Source organism: Drosophila simulans, chromosome X (genome assembly GCF_016746395.2).
Source record: "Drosophila simulans strain w501 chromosome X, Prin_Dsim_3.1, whole genome shotgun sequence".
Taxonomy (NCBI): domain Eukaryota; kingdom Metazoa; phylum Arthropoda; class Insecta; order Diptera; family Drosophilidae; genus Drosophila; species Drosophila simulans.
In genome coordinates this window covers 13,414,728-13,434,342 of record NC_052525.2, presented here as the reverse complement: position 1 = coordinate 13,434,342, position 19,615 = coordinate 13,414,728, and the positions used below count along the sequence as shown (strand labels likewise).

The 19,615-nt window shown below is 41.8% G+C and overlaps 2 protein-coding genes across 5 annotated transcripts in view; one reads left to right on the top strand and one right to left on the bottom strand.

The window, feature by feature from the left end:
• LOC6725899 (nuclear pore complex protein DDB_G0274915) overlaps positions 1 to 19,615 on the top strand; it is a 116,560-nt gene that overhangs the window by 20,887 nt on the left and 76,058 nt on the right. Inside the window, exon 1 of one of the 4 annotated variants that reach the window (XM_016172594.3) lies at positions 10,415 to 11,246. The exons of the other annotated variants lie outside the window; for them this stretch is intronic. The gene's annotated coding sequence lies outside the window, so the exon portion shown is untranslated. Of the gene's footprint in view, positions 1 to 10,414; positions 11,247 to 19,615 lie in introns of those variants that run through there. 4 annotated transcript variants of the gene reach the window in all.
• LOC27207666 lies at positions 8,829 to 9,920 on the bottom strand. The gene is made up of 2 exons (XM_016183357.3): positions 9,508 to 9,920; positions 8,829 to 9,115 (listed from the first exon to the last, which is right to left on the bottom strand). The coding sequence occupies exons 1-2, from the start codon at positions 9,828 to 9,830 to the stop codon at positions 9,010 to 9,012; spliced, it is 429 nt and encodes a 142-aa protein (XP_016039267.3). The 5' UTR covers positions 9,831 to 9,920; the 3' UTR covers positions 8,829 to 9,009.

Sequence of the window (19,615 nt, the reverse complement as noted above, 5' to 3'; positions counted from 1 at the left end):
GTATTTCTCCTTTTTTTTTGCGATGTTGTAGTTGCCGTTGATTGTTGTTGCTGTGCGGCTGACTTGAGAGTTTGACTGCGCCGCTGGATTTTGACATTTTCTAACACGCGCCTGCCAAGCGGCATAAAAATTGACATATTATAATGTCATGGCGTCCCCGATTTGCGCCACTGCGTCCAACAAACATGCCAGCCAAAGGCAGCCAAAATAAACTGCAGGAAAATCTCTCAATCCGTCAACGGATTCTGCGTGGGTGGGCGGCAATGGAAATCCCGCTGCGGACGGGGCGTGGCAGTGCGGAAAATCGAAGGCGCAGGCGCGCACACACAGATAGCCAAGTTTTGTTCGTGTTTTGTTTGTTGTCGTTTTGTTTTGACACAGTTGTCGTTCAGCTGGCGTTTCCTTTCCGGAAAAACCATTTTTCTTCCAGTCCTTGAACGCGTTTTTATGAACTCATTGATGGTTCTATACAAATTAGAAGAAGACCACTTAACATGTTACTATTTATTGTTTAAGATGCTTAAGATTACATATTTTCAAAGACATTTTTATATCTGATGTTTTAAATATTTTTTATTATATTTATTATATTATCGTTTAGGAACCAGTAAGCTTTATAGCCATTGTTTGATTTTTTTTATGAGCTAAGGAAACACATTTGACTTTCCGCAACGACTGTCAGTATTTCCGAGATAATTTCCTTGACAAAACTGTCTTGAACAACTCGCAACCCACAAGTTTCTGGAGGCCCCAGCTCACGCACTTTTTCGCAGCAGTTTTTCTTTTTTTTCGATATTTTTTTAGCTTTTTTTCGTGGTCGGTACACAAATCGCAATTGAGTCTCTCAGTTGAGTTCAGTTGTTGTCTTTATCAGATTGTTGCAATTTTCTGTTGTTCAATGTTTTGCTGTTGTTGTAACTGCGATTCGTTGTTGTTGTTGCACAGCCCGCACTCTCTATGGAAAGATCTTTATCAGGCTTTATAGGTACGCTTTGGTTTTACCCCCAACGAAAGCAACAAACATGGCAGAAAAACATGTAATGAAAATTATGACAAGCCAAAATCCACAGTGAGCGAAAAAGAGAGCGCGATAGGTGCACGAAAAGAAATCGGGAATCAAATTTCCACTTTAAATCGGATCATCGCATTTTTTCCTTAAGCTGACATTAAGTTTCAATGTGACCATGCTCCCATTCCAACAACTTAATTTGAGTGACCTTTCGTTGGTGTTTGCTTAAAGTTGTTCTACTATTCACTGCCAAAGATTTAATATTAACATAACATTTAATAAAATTTTTTTTCTGTGTAAAGTTGTAGAAGAAAAATTGTAATGCGAAAAAATTATAATTCAATGGAAAATTGCGCCCACACACGCCTCACCAACAATTGTTTTTGGTTGTTTGGATTTTTAGCCTTATCGCGCAGCGGAAAGCGTTGTTGTTCAATGTTGTCAACGTTGTTGCTCTGATTATTGTAACTGTGTGTCTGTACTGAATTCTTTTCATATTTGATTTTCTCCTTCCTGCCGATGGTGATGGATTTGCAATTGCAATTTGATGTTCGACCAGATCTGGATAGGGGTTTTTTTCTGTTCGGCCGAAGAGTTCACATTGTTTAGTAATCCAATTCTTCTAGTTTGCACCAAAATGCTAGATTTAATCGTCATTTGATTTACCTGCATATGTGAACTGCATTGTATGCATTTAATAAATTTAGAGATCTGCTGCTTTGCAGTGACATAAATGATTGTTAAACGAGCGATCTAGTTTAGTTTGCCACATCCCAGATCGGTTACCGATCACGACATTAAAATTGGATTAAGTACGCATATTTCTTTTCCCTCTTTCTTTCACCTGGATCGTGATTCGATTAATGATCATTACAAATTACACTTGCCATTCGCCGGCGAACACGATTGCCATTCTTTCGCTTTCCTGTAAACATAATTACCATGATTTCTAACCGTCTTTTAATTGAATTAAATACGAACAAGCGATCGCTGCATAATAATAAATTGCCGTCGATTGACGATCGTTAGCAGTCGGCTGCAAAAGCGAAAGTTGCGTTCGCCAAATTGGCCAAGATCGCATCGCAGAGGAGAGCTCCTTCCTTTAGCTCCATATCGCAATGGCTATATCGCCACATACCGCCGTCTCTTTCTATTTCCAAGTGATCTCTCTGTCGCCGGTAGTCGTCCTGCTTCGTTGCTGTTGCTGTAAATTAAGATCGTGCGATTAGCGCTGACAGCGAGCGAGCGATCGGGCAATCGGTCGATCGGTCGGGTAATCGCAAAAATCGGTCTATCGATCGCAGGTCTTTTGGGTGAGGAGGAGCTAGCTTTCTACATTTTTAATGAGCATTTCAGCTGCACCATCGATCGTGAGCCAGCGGCATCTCTCCCCCTCTCTCTCTCTCTCACTGTGCAATCCATCTTTCTCCCAGTGGATCGGAGTTCATCCATTATCGAAATCGGAAAAGCACAATACCTGTTCCGATTGTCGTGTGGGTGGCCTCGTCTGCTGTCTCTGTTATCGGGAAATTGCAAAACCTTCAACGAAATGAAAAGGCTGAGCATCAAACTGAAGACAAGTTATGATACAGATAAAGTTAAACTTAAAGGATATTTAAAAATGTGTATTTACGATCAACAGCTTTAAATTCCATTCCATTTATTCTTAGGGCTTTCCAGTTTTTCCATCTTTTATGTGCTTGCAGTCCATCGTTACTATTCAAAAATATTAAAAAAATTTATAGAATATTTCTGATGGCGTAAGAGTACCCTTTCAACCTTTTTTCCTATTCAAAAGCACTGCCAATTTTGTGTTGGCCAGCATCTTCTTGGGCAGCCCGAGGTTGTTGTTTCTGTTGTTACTGCTGTTGTTCGTGTTGTTGACTGTGTTGTTCACTGTGTTGTTCTTGTTGGGTTTGTGCGGGTGCGGATACCTTGGCCAGGTCGCCTTGTTGTTGCTGTTTTGTTTTTCGCTGTGTTTTTCGAACGATCGTTGTCGTCGTCATCGTCGTTTGTAGTCCCCAGTTTCAAGTCCCCAAACCCCAAACCCCAATCCTCAGTCCTTGTCCTCTCAGACTCCCAAACATCTCGGGACTCCTTTGGGCCTGTCCGTGAGTGTACGTATGTATGTATGTATGTTTGTATGTTGGTCCGTTGTTAATTTGCGTTTTGTTGCATTTGTTGTTGCTGTTGTTGCATTGGTTGTTGTTGGCTGGCTGGCAAATTGTTACACGCGTTGCCTGCTTTGATGTCTTTATGGGTTTTGAATTTAGTGTTGGCCTGCCCCGCACAATCGTGACTGCCAGTCGCTGGATGGGGGAGGAACGGGGTTGCCACGAGGGAGAGTTCACGGTACACAGGAAAAAATTCAACGCACTTGCAGCCCAACTAAAGAAATCACTTGCAATCACTTGCTGTGGTATGTAAAGGCATGCTCGCACTTCTAAAATATCTAATATTTAATATATCATAGTTAATATGATAATATTATGTATGATATATGTTATTAATCGTGCCTAAAATACTATACTAAATATATAAAATAACTAAACACCCTATTCGAACATTCTGATTTGGTAACTATCAGAACATTATTTTCCTTGAATAGGTTCTTTCTTTCGATATCGACACAAATTGTTTTCGGTGTTCCTTTGGCCTATCTACCTCACCCACCAACTCCCCCTCAGAAGACATAATCAAATGTGGACAAAATTATTGAGCAATTTAGTTTTACTTTATGGAGCAATTGCTTTGGTTCAGCGGGAACTTACAGGAGGTTTTGAGATGGGGGGTTTTTTTTTGAATCTGGGATCCCAAATTTTGCCGTTGGTGCTGATGCCCCGAAAAGTCTGCGGCATCACCATCCTCATCATCATCATCATCATGGGTAGATGATCATCCTGGGCCGCGTTTACTTTATGTTTATGCGGTAAATGGCATTAATGGATTTATAGATTCACGTTCCAGAGGTGGTGCCTCCATTTTATCCCCACTTCGTTTCCCTGGATGCAGCTTGTTTGCGCTTAGTTTTGATTAGGATTTATGGCGATTTATGGCGGGCCTGTGGGTGAAAGGGGTGACTGCGGGTGGACTCCTTTTCAAGGCGCACTTTCTGCACTGGCAGGGCCTCGAAAACGGCATCAATCATGATGGAAGGCGCACTAAATGTTGGTAATTATGTTGGGGGCAAATAAGAGCAGCAAAAAGGTGATTTCAATGGGGGCATTAATCATAAAGATTGAAAGTAAACCTCAATATTCACGGCAAATCGCTACGCATGTTTGTTAAATGTTTCTACTTACAAATTACAATATTCTTAAAATATTTTAATTTTAGTCTTAAGCCTTAGACCTCGTTGTTCAATCAATCAATCATGCCGTTCAAATGCGTTTAGTGTCACTCATAAATTGTCTAATCAAACAGCAGAGAATTTTCCCATTTCCAGCTTACATAAAACTCACAAATTCTATACATATATAAATAATAGGTCTTTTCTACGCGCAAGTCAATCAATCATTAGAGCTTACAAATTTTATATAAAATCCGTCAGGTCCTTGGGGTCAATAAAGCTCATTAGCAAAGTTCAATCATCGTGGGCCACGATCAAAATGAATGCATCCATTTATGTCAATCAGGGATGGCTTGACCTTTTGTAGCAGCAAATGGTCACCCACACAAGTGATTTGATTGATAGTTGCATTGAGATGGCCAATCCCAAAGAACCGAGACCATGACAAAGTAGTTTGTCCATTAATTCGTCCCTCCGATTCAAGACTCCTTTGCTCGTTCAAGGAAGGTTCCCTTTTTTCCACTGGGTCGGGCGCCTATTTGGCATTTTTAACATTTTAAATGAACTATTATAGGGTATTACGATACTTTGGGAATTGAGAGAAAACTTTGTATTCCAAAAGAAAGGCTTTCCACAATTTTTGATTTTGATATTTACTTACGTACTTAAACAAAATATTATTGCACTACATGAAATCTGCAGAGCATCAAAGATTTCGGTCTTAAGTTAGTACTTTTTTTTTTTTTTTTTGTTGTATGCTGCGCTGGGTGATTTTGCCCTTTGGCCAAAAACTGTCGCAACTCATCAATTTTCATTCACCGGCCGTGGCCAAGACGCGTCTTTGCTGCAACTATTATTCACGCCTAGGCAACGGGTTCCTATCCGACTGCAACTCACAGATGGCTCCACATCCTCTGTCCAGGGTTTACCACCTCATCCCCCCCGCCTTTTTTTCAGCCCCGTTACCCCCCTTTTGAGCCACTTTGACGTTAAGCCAGAGCAATGAATGCTTTTAGCTGAAAACTGAGTAATTGAGTGACAATTAAGTTATTTCTAGACGAACAAGCCGCGATCGCCGTCGTCGGTCCTTGGCTATCCAACTGGCTGACCAGTCTTCTCGCCTTTTTTTCGTTCCCTCCGCCGACTGGCTCTTTTTATATATATTTTCTTTTTATGAAATATTGCCAAGTTCATATCTCAATTATGAGTGCCGACGCTGCTGGGCACAGTGGTTCGAAAGTGATTGAAAGGGAAGAAACACTATGAATAGAAATAGTCACTAAGATGAAAAGAAGGTTATCTGAAAATAGAGTTATAAATAACTATATTGTTTATTACTAGGAGGCTCCCTTAAAATTGTTAAATTTCCTATTTAAATGCTTTTCTGCTTATTTTCTTGCGTTTTTAACCACTGTGCGCAGTGCCGCAGTGGCTGCTGCACTTTGTGCCCCTCATCCTGCTTTTCCTTGAGTGAGATTAATCGCAGCTTTGACAGGCGCTGCATTTGCTGCTGCATTTCGGTTTTCTTGCCGTTTGCATGATTAAGCATTGCGCAGGGCGGGGGGTGTGGTCTAAGGAGGGGGCGGTCGGGCAGCGGGGGCGTGGCAGAGCGCTGGCTGCCTTTGACATTATCACCAAAAGTGCCGACCGCGCAGGCGCGGAGCCATCAACCAGTTGAGTCGAGTCAATCAGCGGCGGACCCCATTTGCTCCTCCTGCCCCACATCATTAACAGCAGTCAAATGCTTAGAGTTTTTTTCACAGGCTCTCAACTATTTTTTTTAATACTCTATTTTAGGGGTATTGTGCTTTATATACTAACAAATAAAATCATCAACTATAAAATGACAAGTTTATGTTTAGCTATGTAAATGTTTAGAGCAGTTAGATTTAACTCAACATTTAACAGGTTAGGGCATTAAAACGTCGGCTTCCGAGCGCTCGTTGTTGCATCCCAGTTTTTTACTAGACTTTTTGTGTTTCGTTTGGACGCTGCCTTTTGATGTTCGAGGGCTGGGATTTGGTGAACTTTAACATCGCTTATGTCAAATTATGTCTTCATTTGCCCGGCAGAGGGCGTGGCGCCTGCGGGTCTGTAACCATCCTCGATATTCCCGCCACGCCACGCCCCCCCATCACCGTTGTCCCTTTGCCAGCTGATTTTTCCATTCTCTTCGCTGATTTATGGCCAAAAGTGCATTTGGCGGCGGCTTGTTTTTGTTTACGTTTTACCGCTGACAAAACGCTGCAATTTTTTGTCGGCACTTCTCTTGAAATATTACGCATACGCCGCGTGCGCGGGTGGGTGGGAATGGCAATGGTAATGGTACAGTGGGTTAGCTTGGATAGCACCGGGGCGGTATTATGACAAATTGCACAAGAGCTGCGCGCGAACTTGAGAAAACAAATGCGATAGGAAAACATGCAAAAAGCACAAAAGGCGCTACAAAAACAAAAAGTAAAAAATCAAAAAAAAGCAGGGGAAAAAATAAGAGTACACACAGAGAAAAACAGACGCCGAGCGATATGAAAAGCGTAGCAACAATGTGCAGGAAGCGTTTAGCGAAGGGTGGTGATGGAGGAGGGGGTGCTGGGGTTTTGGGGTGTGGGTGTGCAGTGGGGCGCTGGCGAGGGGGTTTGGTGGGCGGCGCGCGGTGGAAGCGTGTGCGTATGCACTCGACGCTGCCAACGCGTCGCCGCTGATTGTTGTTGTCGCTGTCGCATTACATAAGCCGCATATCGTTTCCGCCACAGCGCCCACACACAAACACATACATGTGTACGTACCGATACACCCGCACAGTGGGTCAAGAGGTGATCGATCGAAGAATATGATGAACGGTAATGGAATGGGCGGAGCACCAAAGAATGAATTGGAAATTCAATAAAAATTAAAATTATTAGAAAATTGATAGCTATTCAGAACAGTTACTTTGAAATGTAGCAATATAAGAATATATTTTATAAAATGTTACTTAAGTTACTTAATACTTTTACTTTATTAAATGTAAAATAGTGCATACTTTGCGGGGCATTTGTAGAAGGGAATTTATATAAGGTTAAGATTTAGTTAGTTAGTTATTTAACACTTCTTATCATTATCACTTCATTAATTTTTTAGTAAATTAGAAAGTACTATTTATTAAACATTGTGTCCGAATAATTGCAAGTTCATTAAAGTGCGCTCGCTATTAGATGCTCGATCTCGCCCACTGTGCGCCTTGTGCCGCGAAGAAGAAGAAGCAGCAGCAGAAGTAGAAGAAGAGGAAGCAGAGTCCGTGTGCATTCTCCATTCCCTTCCCACATTCTCGTTCTCGTGTGTTTCTTTCCCCCCCGTGTTCCTTCTTTTCGCATTCTCCCACAGCTTTTGTGCACTCGTTCTCCTTCTCCGCTGTGTTCTCGTTTTCGTTCGCACATATCGGCCCTCTCCCTCGGCGCGATCCACCCTCCCCCCGCTCGCCCGCTCACTCGCACACCCACTCGGCGATCACATTGCGCATTGCGTTGCGCATCAGAACAACGTTCGACCTTGACAGTGAAAATTCAATGGCAGCGACGCCGCAGTCGCGGTCGACGTCGGCAGCGACGCGCTTGCAATTGACGAGCGCAAATTGTTGTTCTATATACACACACATGCATATATATGTATATAAATAAATATATATATACACACCAATAAATACGAGAGTGCGTACAGTAGAAGATCGGATATTATTTATTTAATTATTTCTTGAGAAGATAAAATATTACGTATACGTCGAACATACTTCAAAAATGTTTCTACCGAGAGCTATCAGAACTTTGCACCAATTCGCGAGGGCCCACTGTACTTTTCATGGGTGTGTGTCGCCATTTGGTTCCTGCACTATTTTTTACAATTTGTAGAACTCAAACATTTTGCGTATGTTATCGTCTGAATGACCGATTGTTTGTTATTTTTGTTGCTCCTGCTGTTGTTGCTGTTGCTTTAGGTGCATTCGCCGCACGACCTTGAACATGGCAGTTTTTTTTCTCGCAATTGGCAGCTTGCGCACATAAAACAAACAAACAAACACACAAACCGCACATGTGTGCAGATCGGCACAGATATGTAAATCAGCCTGCGGATATCTACACTTAGAAAGTCTTGGCCATTTACACTCTTCTCGATCGCTGAAAAATGCATCCCTAAAAGATATAAAGCTAAAATATATCTTTTAGTTTAACTTCTTATGTGAATATAATATTTATTTAAAAGGAATAGAAAATCCATTGAGCTTCAGTCAATATACACATTAAAATTTATATTATTTTTCTATACCCTGAACAAACCTTAACCCTTTGTCGCCATACCCGCACTTTCTACCCTTTTCCCATTCCTTGCGTACTTCAGATCCTACGCCTTATACCTTGTGATTTGTGTTGAGTTTTTGTCGAATTATTTTCGTTCTTTTTGCGCAACTTGGCGAAAAATAGCTATGCAAAAAAAAAAAAAAAAATGAAAAAAAAAGAGTGAGGAAGAAAGAAAAACCTTACCGCATTTGTATAAAAACTGTGGCAATGAAAACCATTGCCCATTGGCTCTTAGCAACATTTTACGTGCGAGATTCGAATTCGTTTGTTGCTGATTTCGCTAAGAAAATTTCAACAATTTGTGCACTTTCTTTTGTTTGCCAGCAAACAGTTTGAAAGTGCCCGCGGAAATGGGCGGAGGGGGGCGGTGAGGGGGCTTATCAATGTGCGGGTGCGGGGTATGGGTGGACTGGTGGGGGGGGGTCTTGGCAACAACTGCCTTGGCTCGATTGCTGGGTTAAGTTTTCAAGGGCACGCACGTGCAGTCTGCGAATGGATGGGAGAAGAAAAAATGGAATTCAATTAAGAAAATATTTAACAAATGTTGTTAGCAATATAAAGCCCAATTGTGAATTTCTAGAATATTTTAAAGTGCAATGCATTTTTTCGATGCTTGATTTCTTTCAGTGCATTTCCATGCATGATTGTGGGTGTAAACTGAGTTAAGAGTGGGTGGCAACTCTGGAGAAATTTGAAAAACGCGCAAATCGCAATTTTACAGCGATCAATTTCCAATTAATGTTAGAATTAGAACAAAATTTTATTAATTACAGTTTAAAAAAACCAATTAAAAAAAATAGTGAACTAAAGTAGAAAAAACAGGAATAAATCGAGTGAAATAAAACAATAAAATTATTTTTAAAAAAAATTAGATAAACCTGTTTCTGTCCCACACTAGGCGCTCCCTCTCTCTCCCACCATCACTGCCTCTCTTTCGCACGCGCTTGGCCTTGCACTTACGCCGCTGCGTTCCGCTGCCGACGCTACCGCCTCTGCCGGCGTCGTCGCCAACGCCACGCTCTGCACTTCCGCACACACGACAAATAAAAACAAAAAGGCAAAAAGCGACTAACGAACAGCTGACGAAGCGTGGCAGCAAAGTGCCGCCGCCCGCTCTCGCCCCCTCTCTGTCGCACTGGCCGCTCCGCTCTGCTCTGTCCCGCTCGCCCGCCGCGCCGCCAGCCTCTCGCTCGCACTGCATCTCGACGGTGAGTGCAGCGAAAAGTGAAAAGTTTGCAAAAAGAATGTTAGAATCAGTGCTGATCTGGGTTGAAACTAAGAAAAAACAGTTATATATTGATTATTTACCCTTTTTTAAGTTGAACTGCTAATGGTTTTTTGATTAAATATATTTAAAAACAACTTAAGTGCGTAAAAAAAAAATATTTTAGTTTAAGATTTGGATGCTCTTGGTTAGCAGTTCTTTTTTTTTCAATAGAGTCAGGATATTTCCTATCCTAAGGATTCCTTATTTTCAAGGTCCTTTGCGATGAGAAAAATGCTTTGTAATATAAAGTGTTGCATAACGCGAGTGAAAGCCAAGCGGGCGCTGATTTTCCGGCCAAATTAACAGCGTTTTTGGCATCTCTGACCCGTAGAACCAGCCAACTGCAGCTGCGTTTGCCGTCGTCGTCGCCGCCGCTGCCCATCGTCAATTTTTATTTTATTTATTTTGCCCGTGGCTTGTGTGTGTGCCTTGTATTTTTTTTTCTTCTATTTTATTTTCTTTTTTTTTTTTTTGCTCTATCGTTACTCGTTTTCATTTCGCCTGCTGCGGTTTCAGTTGTCATTTTACTACAGCCGCTGTTAGTTAGTTATTTGTATGCGTCGTCGCGCGTTTTCCCACTGAGGCAACTGCAACGAGAAGTTGCAGCAACAGCGGAGGCAGCAGCAGCAGCAGCAGCAGCAGCAGCAGCAACTGTTGCAGCCACAACACAGCAACAGCAACACATTCGCAACACATCAGCAACATAGCTGCAACACATCCTTTTTAAGCGTGCGCGCGCGCGTTTTAAAACGCGCGCAAAAATCGCCTGGCGTTTTGGCGATTATATTCTATTCTCTTCTGTATTTTTTTTTTACCGCTTGAGATTTGTGCATGTTCTTGGTGAATTTGCTGCTGTTTCAGTCGCTATCGCGATCTTCTCAAGGCTGCACGCGTTTTCTGCTGACGCCGCCGTTTGCGTCGCTGCCGCGTCGTCATCGCGTCTGCGTCGCGTCTACGTGTTCAAAGGCAGAAATTCCTTTCAGTTCGTGCCGTTCGCCTTCATAATTCCCCCTAATTATCCGCCGCACTCTTAATATTTGCAACGTTTTTCTACATTTTTTTGTCGGTGTTTATATTTTTTTTTTTTTTGTGTAATGTGCAAAAAGAGCAGAAGAAATAAACGCCACGTTTGAAAATGCATGCATAACGCATATAAAGTTCAAGGAAGTCCAAAAGGCCAACACATGATATAAATTAAGGAAATTGGTCAACAAAAAGAAAAGAAGAAGAAAAGGAAATAGAAAAATTCACCTAGAGACTGATATTCGGTTTTTGTGCAATATTTATCTTTGCCAGAGCGGTGTTATATTTGTGTTCTATTTGCCGCTGCCTGCTGCATAAGCAAACGGGGTGAGTCAAGTCGCGTGAAATCGCATATAGCGCACGATCACACACGCACACACACATGGCGTATACGCGATGCGTCAAGCATACGCAGTGTGGGCCGTGCAAATGTGGTAGTTACGTAAAGATATTCTACAGCTTAAGATCATTTCAGGTTTAATCCATTACCAACTCAGAGTGTTTTAAGAAATTATTTTATAAATTAAAAAATTTAAAAAAAAGGATTTATTCTAAAATACAAAAAGATAGCTAAAGTGTACTGTAAAACACATATAATATTCCATATTTTCTATGATATTTTAATTTAAAAGACAGCAAATTCTATTTTGCAATCCCTAATATATTTTATAGCATTACAATTGCTTTCTTGCTGTATTTTATTGAATGGCAGACTTTCTGTCGTGGTGCTAAAGCGCAAATGTCTTCAACTGCCGTGAAAATTATATTTGACCATTTTTGTTGTTGCAGTTCGCACTAGTATCATTTTTATGTTGTTGTTGTTGTTTCTATTATTATTATTGCCGGCTTTGGCTTTATCAGTCATTTGCTTGTGTATTATCAGTCTAAAGAGCCGTAAAAGCAAAGCAAGCTGACAAAAAAGAAATTGAAAACGCCTGAAATTCAATTAGAAACAAAACGCGCAGAGCGGAGAAATTTTTTGGAATTGCATATATGCAAGTGTTCAGCCGTTTTGGCGATAAACGCTGCCGCTTACATTTTTTTTTTCGTTTTTCGCCGCTGATAAGGCGAAGGCAAAGTGCGCTCGTGTGGGCGGTGGATTTGGTCGGTGGATGGCAGTGGGCGGCAGGGGGAGGTCCAAGGGCACGGCATGCGTGTGCGATAAGCGAAGAAACAGACTGGAAGATCAGGTGAATGTTATATTCGGCGCTGCGTTTTGCTGTTCGTATTTATGGCTATATAATCTGCACAAAAGTACCCAAATGTCCGCAATTTTCTGGTTTATTTTAATTTAGTTAGTATATGGCTTTCTAGTTAACTAACTGAATCCATAGCTTAGTAAATAAATTGCATATCCAACGAAATCCAACTTTTTCGATGGTTTCTTCTAGATTCTCCCCAAAAAACTCACACACTAAAAATCCTTAGAGAATATACACAAGTTGAAGCCTTAGCCTTTTGTATATTTTGAGGGACTTTTCTATGTTTTTGCCCTGCTTAATGCAGCGCAACGAATTGCGGCGAGCGGCAAAAAAGCTTTTCATCAGCCCACAGTCGACAAACAACAACTAGCAACAACAATGCCAACAACACACCCGTAGACACTGAGCAACGTGGCAACAACAACTGCACTGCAGTACAGAGCGACAGCAACAACAGCAACAGGAGCGTGAAAAACATTTTCCCACGATTTGAGTGCGGCGACGATGACGTTCGTCACCTAGAGAGGAAAACCGCCCCCCTTACCGCCCCACGAAATTGCCTCTCCTCCCACTCTGTCTCATCTAAATGCAGACGCCTTTCAATTCTTCTGGTGCCGCTTCCCTTTTCTTCCCTCCACCGCCGGCTACAATCTCTTTCTTATTTTTTTTTTTTTTTATGAGGGGAAATACGGAAAAAAAGGGTAGATTGATTCGCGTTTCCTTTTTCGTTATGCAAAAATTATGAGGAGTTTGGCAAAGAGAAAGAGCTTCAAAACTGGGAAGGGAATTTATTGTTATTACAGCGATTGAAGTGGAAATGCTTTATATTTATAAATGGTTTCTATATTTCCTTCTCAATTATTTACTATATTTCGAAAGTAGTGTGACCAAGTGCTTTTGACAAGCTCTAGGGTGACCATATGCAAAATTTATAATTGCAATTAATTGATTAAGTTAAGAGCTTAAACAATTTCGTACTGGCTCTGTTTTCCCTTCCCCTAATTTCCCCCATTCGCGTTTATTCGTCATTCGTTGCGATGGGTGTGGGAAAGTGGGCGGAGCAAAACAGAAAAAAAAGAATTGTAGCCGCTGTTTTCCTCCACCCCGTTTTGTCCACCTCCTCGTTGGTGGTGTGTGTATGATGGCTCTTCGTGTTTCGCTTACTGGCTAGCCCTTCCCCCTGTTTTCCACCGTTTCCCCCCCAATTTTCCTCGTGTTTTTCCCCTGCTGTGTGTTTTAGTTGTAATTGCATTTGTACAACACCAAGCAGGAACAGCAACAACACTGGCAGCTGGGTCATTGCAAATACAAATATATGCATTGAAATTGTTGTTACCTTCGCCATGAGACACGCGCTTAAATTGAATTGGATCATATCTTTTTTCCCCCATTTGTGCGGCCTGTGTAAATTGCAGGCCACGCCTTTCCTTTCTCCCTATTTTTCGACACTCCCACTCCGCTCCCCCCCTCCCACAAAACCGAGCCTGGTCACACTTTTTAGGCCACAAGCAAAAAGAGAAAGAGAAGTGATTTTTACTCGGCTTGCTTTTGGCCATGAAGTGTCCATTAGTTCATTAGCCACAATTGACTGTTGACAGGAGATACTCTCTGCTTTGAGCATAACAGCTAGCAAGTGAGCTGGGAAATGAAAAACCATATATATTTCGGTCACAAAAACGATTTAAAAATGGAAATATATTCCTTCGAAAACTGCTTAAATAAATCAAATCTTAAACTTTAATTTGATTAATACTTGGCTTTTGGCTGGTTGTAACTTAGTACCCTAATGAAAGGCAAACTGTGTATATTCGATTTTTATGGTTCTGGCTGAAAAGGGAAACAAATCAAATGTTAGAGTTCTAGAACTCGTTATTGAACCTGCTGCCGTTGTCATTATGAATGAGTTTAATCAATTTCGCAGAGCGGAAAAGCAAGAAGGCCATTGTTGCTGGCCGCTGACAGGTCGCAAGTGTTTGCACTTGACTCCGCACCATGGGCCTTTGGTGCCCATGTCTGGCCACTTCCATTGGCCATTTGCCATTTGCCATTGCCCATTGCCCATTGCCATTCCCATTGCAATTCCAATTTCGATTCTGAACTGAATTGCCGCTTAATTGCAGAGCAGGGGCCATACAGTGGCTATTATCTTGGGGTTCGGTGTATGGACTCTATACATGGTCCATGGATGAATTGCTGGCCAAGATCGGCTTGCTTCCACACCACAATGGCTGTCGGCCTTTTGTCGGAACCCGCTGATTGATTGTCTATTAATAAGAGTTGCCATTTTCATCTTCATTTTTCCTGCAAACTGATATTAATTTTCTCTCTTCATTGCCTTTCGTTGCAGGTGAGTTCTATGCGGAAATCTGTGTGCGGAGGTTGTTTTCTCTAATCTAATATGTAATTTGGGTAAGCCTGGGAATCATGATTTCTATCAAGTCGCAAAGCAGACATTATAAAATGTTACTATTGATAGTGAGAGCTTATTATATTTCTTTATTATATTTATAATCTTTAGAGAGCTTTAAGCACTTTATATTTTTTATTGGAATTTATTTTTAAATGAGTACAACGGCACTCTGGAAACATCTGTCGCATTCTCCCCACACAAACCCCTAAAAAACAAACTTTCTCCAGACGGTATCACACGATTGGGCTATTATAGGGAAACAAATATCTTTACCATCTTTCATTTCCTCTGTTGATAGATTGATCTTGCAATAATGGGAAGCGACAACTTTCTCCGGGGTGGGTTAAGAACCTAACGGTACATTTACAGTTAGCCAAACAGCTGGCCAGGAACTCACTTTCTTTACCCTTTCTTTCGTTTACCCTACGCTCAAGAAGTCACGCGCCAAGAAACTTTCACTAGACGAAAACCAAAAAGGGGTTACCCTGCGGCCAAAAGGGTTTCAATTTGAATGCACTTCTGGCCAGGCTCGTCTGATAGAAATCTTCGGTTAAGAAATTTGGGTCAACAAAACGAAACGACAAACAGCTGCCAACGGCAATGAAACGAACAGAACGCATTTAAGACAAGGGTTCCGAGCCATAAAAATTAAAACGAGACAGAAACCGAAACAGAAGTCAGCAGGTAACATCCTCAGGAAAATAAAACAGTGGCCCCTTCCTCCGTTTTCTGATGTTTTGTTTCGCTTTAAAGCTGAAATTTATTTTTGGCACGCGCGAATTTCAAAAAACACTTTGCAGCTGGCTGATAAAAAATAAGTGAATAAAAAACAAAGCGCAATAAAACAAAATTTGGTCGGAAGTGGATCCTGCGAAATGAGAATTAATGAGCCAACGGTTCGGCTTTTACAATTAAGTTTCGTTTTACATATGTTGCCGGTCAAAAGTATCTGTTAATTATATTAAGATCTGTTGTTCCAATATCAAAATATGGTTGATTGGGAATTATACGCAACTGTTTCATTCCACTATTCCTGGTGACAACACCCCTTTTAACAATGATTAACAATGCCACATTTCTAAAAAGATTGAGCACGCGAAATATCATTAGTTTAAAATCGAGGTGGAAATTGTTCTCCGTAGACCGTTAGCTCGACTTTTCCCGCCTATCGCCGGCACATTCCAATGCCATTCCGTTCCATTCCATTCCAATTTGCTGCGGACATGTTAAAAGCATTAATCAATCATACATACTCGTACATACGTGCCTTATTGCCGGTCAGCCAATGTATTTGGTGGATATATGTTCCAGCCTTGATCTGGGGCGTTATCTGGCCTAATGAAGCATAATTTGTATTCGAACTCCAGCGTGCCTGAAAGAGAGAGAGAGCTAGTGTGCGAGTGAGACGGGCATAGAGGCTGTGAGGACCACGAGGACGATTCATCTTTTAATTACCGCGTTGAAAGCCAGTATTTTTCATCGCCACATCGATATGCTGCCTGCCCCTCTGGTTCGCAATGGATCGCCATGCTCGGAGTCTCCTGTGGACTCCAAAGCCCCCAGAGATGGTTAACCCACGCATGCCTGAGCAATTTAGTGTGTTAAGGCTTTTGCACTAAAATAAATCTACGGCGATTTGTTTGTTTGCACAAGCTGCCGGCTGTTTGCCGCTCCCCACCGTTTTAACCCCCCAACCCCCTTCCTTTTGCTCGCCGTTAACTGCCCGGGGGCCTACACTAAATATAACAGTCTCTGCCCAGTTGTATGTATGTATGTATGTACGTACAACCCGTACCCCCTCCATCTGCATCTCCCCCATCTATTTACCCCTCAGCCGGGTGTTATTTATCATAAAAAATTGCTCAGATTTGTTTTGCGACGGGCAAAGACATGACGCTCATTTGTTAGAGCAACGGCAAAAGTGCAGCAGACCCCAAGCTTTCTCTCAGCTGCAACATGGAGTATGCTTCTTTTTGTGTTGCAAATACCCTTTCCAAACGGCAGGGTATTTAAGCTATAAAGATGCCAAAAAAAAGGAAACTTCCTGAAAGGCAATCAAATAACTTCGCACACAAACTTAACTGAGAAAGAATTTGTGAGAAATAAAATTTTTATTTCTGCATAAAATCTTTTTTATGTATTAGCAGTATTGCTGCAAACTATTTTCTAATTTTAAATTATTGCATTTAAAAGAATCACTCTAAAACGTTTGGTAAGGGTATTTGAAATTTCCCTTTCTTTTGATCACATTTTTTGGTTCTTTCTGCGTTTGCCTCATCAACTTGTGGCTGCACTTGTGCCTTGCCCCCGCCGCCCTTACACCCCACCCCCCCTTGCGAAACGCCCCCTCTTTTTTGCCCACCTGAGATATGCCGTCAGCATGTGTTCTCGTTTTTATTAATGTTGCCGCCGTCTTTCTTACCACGGCCCAAAGTTCAACGCAAATATAATCTGTCAAATAATTTATCAGTGTTTGCTGATGATGATGCTCAGCACTCATTTCTCTATACACATGCTAGCTCCTTAAGAGCCTTCTGTGAAGAAGAAGTTGCTGATCGAGCAGCAGGAAATCCACTTCTGTATTGAACTCCCTTCTGTTTGCACAAGTCTCGTGGCCAAGGGGGGAGTGGGTGGGAAAACAGGGGAAAACATTGGGGGAAATGCGTGCTGAACATTCGAGATCTGTCTAAATAAAACAATAGATGGTAAACTTAGGCGGTTAAGTGGGCACAAAATAAGTGTAGCTATGAGATAATTATATAAACCAAAAATAAAGAAGAATTCCTTTCAAAAGATAATAAATTTTAGCTTGCAAAATATGTCAAATAGAATTATTTTAAACTTTACTTTTTTGAAACTTGTATTTTGTGCGGATCTCCATAGCTGACAGCATTTTTTTTAAATTACTTCTTATTTATATAAGTACGCCCTTTTTTCTCTGTGTGTACCGAATTTCACAACGCATTGTTTTCTCGCCTCTATTGTCAACGCTTTCGCTCTTGTTTTGCTATTGCGTTTTTGCGAAAATGCTTTCAATTGTTTGCGACTGCATTTTGGCTCGATCGGCATCATCGACGTGCATTTTGCCACTCGCAGTTGTGTGTGTTTAGTTTTCCTTTTATTTATATGCACATATATACATATATATATTGAATTATTTTCTTCTTAATTTAGTGAGTGTGTCTGCCTGTGTTTGCTCTCAAACAGAACCGATTAAATTATCTCAAGGTTGCACGCGCGCCTTTTGCGCTTCCTTTTCATTTTGCCTTCCTTTGTTTTAAGATCTTTGAAATTTCAGCAGGACTTTGATCTTATTTATTGCCGCTTTTAACTGTTTCCTTTTTCGTTTGGCCCACAGACCCAGTTTGCTTTTGTATTTTCGGCAGCTTCTTGCCGCAAAAACCAGTTGTGTTTTAGCCCTTGCCCTTGCATTTTTTTCTTCTTTACGCAAGTAGCGTCATTTTGGCCACCTGTTGCCCCTTTGGCCCAATCGATTTATCGCTGTTAACCCGCCGGCAATCGCAGCCTCACAATCGGAATCGTGCTGCTCGTCCGCCCCCGTGCCACACCCCCTTTTTTTTCAGCCGAACACCGTGTGAATTATGATATTACAAGGCGAATGCGCTGCTGTTTTCGGATTTGTTTTAAATTTTTTGTTTGGTTTTAATATGTTTTTCTCCTGTTGACCGCTCGGCGGCAAGAACAACAACATGTTGCCGTTGTGGCAGCAATGATGTTGCCGCTTGGTCACGTGCTCTTTTGATATTGAGCGGCGAACAGGTGTCGGTTGTTTAGAGATCCGTGATTTTATGTTTGTATATATGAATATTTATATATACATGTGTTCATTGGAAGATCGTTCTGTTTATAGCGGTAGCTGGTACAATTTTAATGGCTTTCCAGTTAAGCAAAGTGTCAACAACAATCGTTGGCGGATTTGGTTCAAATCAACAGCATTCCTAGCGGTAAGCTATCATATAACTAATTGCATTTTCATCTGCAAAACACAAGCGGCAGCTGCAAATGTTGCTGCTTGCAACAATTGATAAGAATAACATAAACATAGCAGGCAGCAACATAGCATAGATCATCAGCAAAGAGCAGCGAAATATTTCAAGTGCAGCAATGCCAGAAATTCCCAAGTAGCAACACCAACAATGACGGTGAAAAACTCTCAGGAAATACAGTATACCATACATAATGTCTAAGGCATTCCAAGCGGAGCCCACGCATAAAACACTGCGAGAAAAACTCAAGTGTTCGTTCGCATTGCTAACGATGAGCGCGTGTCAGCAACATGTTGCTGCTGCTGTGCAATGTGGTTGTTGCTGCTGCGCTTGGTGTTACTGTTGTTGCTGTTGTCGTTTGTATCATTAGTCAAAGAAACCAAGTCAGGGGCTGGCAATCAGCAGCCCGGATGTTGGCCAAATCAATTGCTGTTGCTCCTCATGTTGCTGCTTCAGTTGCTGCTGCTTGCTGCTGCTGCTGCTGCAGCTTCTGTTGATTGTGTCAACGACAACAGCGGCAGCAGCAACAATAGACTTAAGTCTGGGCATGATTCATGGACATGCTGCAGTTTTCTATTTAGCTGCTTGCAGAACGGGTGGCGGGGTGGCGCAAGGGAGGGCGAAGGTGCAACACCCACACAAAGATGCAACATACGCTAATTGTGTGTGAAAGCAGCAGCAGCAGCAGCAGCAACTTGAGCCACATTGCTCATACGCCCACGTGGCCAGTGGAGGGATGCGGCTGCTGTGGGGGCAGGCACATTTGGCATTTCCATTTTTCCACCATTTTCCATGGCATATTTAGCATTCGCAGCGGCAGCGGCAGCAGCAGACACAACGCAATCATAACCATAAAAAGTTGCTCATTTTCTTGGCATTTTTTGGCTCTTTTCGCTAGTTTTGCTATTTTCGGGGCTTTTTGGTGACTATTTTGAATGAGAAAAGCGCCAACTGCTTTTGCCCGCTTTTGGTCAGCAGTCAGGCGGCCGTAAAAGGAGCTTGTAAGTGCTACTGTTTTCCACCGGCAACGGTAAAAATGCCGCATAATTTACGCAAAAAAGCGGCAGCGGCAGCAGC

Bases quoted from the DNA above. Each gene is read 5' to 3' on its own strand.
- LOC27207666 (XM_016183357.3), bottom strand. From the start codon at position 9,830: ATGCAGTGCGAGCGAGAGGCTGGCGGCGCGGCGGGCGAGCGGGACAGA. The intron at 9,116-9,507 runs GTTTATCTAATT...ATCCATTCGCAG, and splicing joins CTAGTGTGGGACAGAAACAG to ACTGCACGTGCGTGCCCTTG.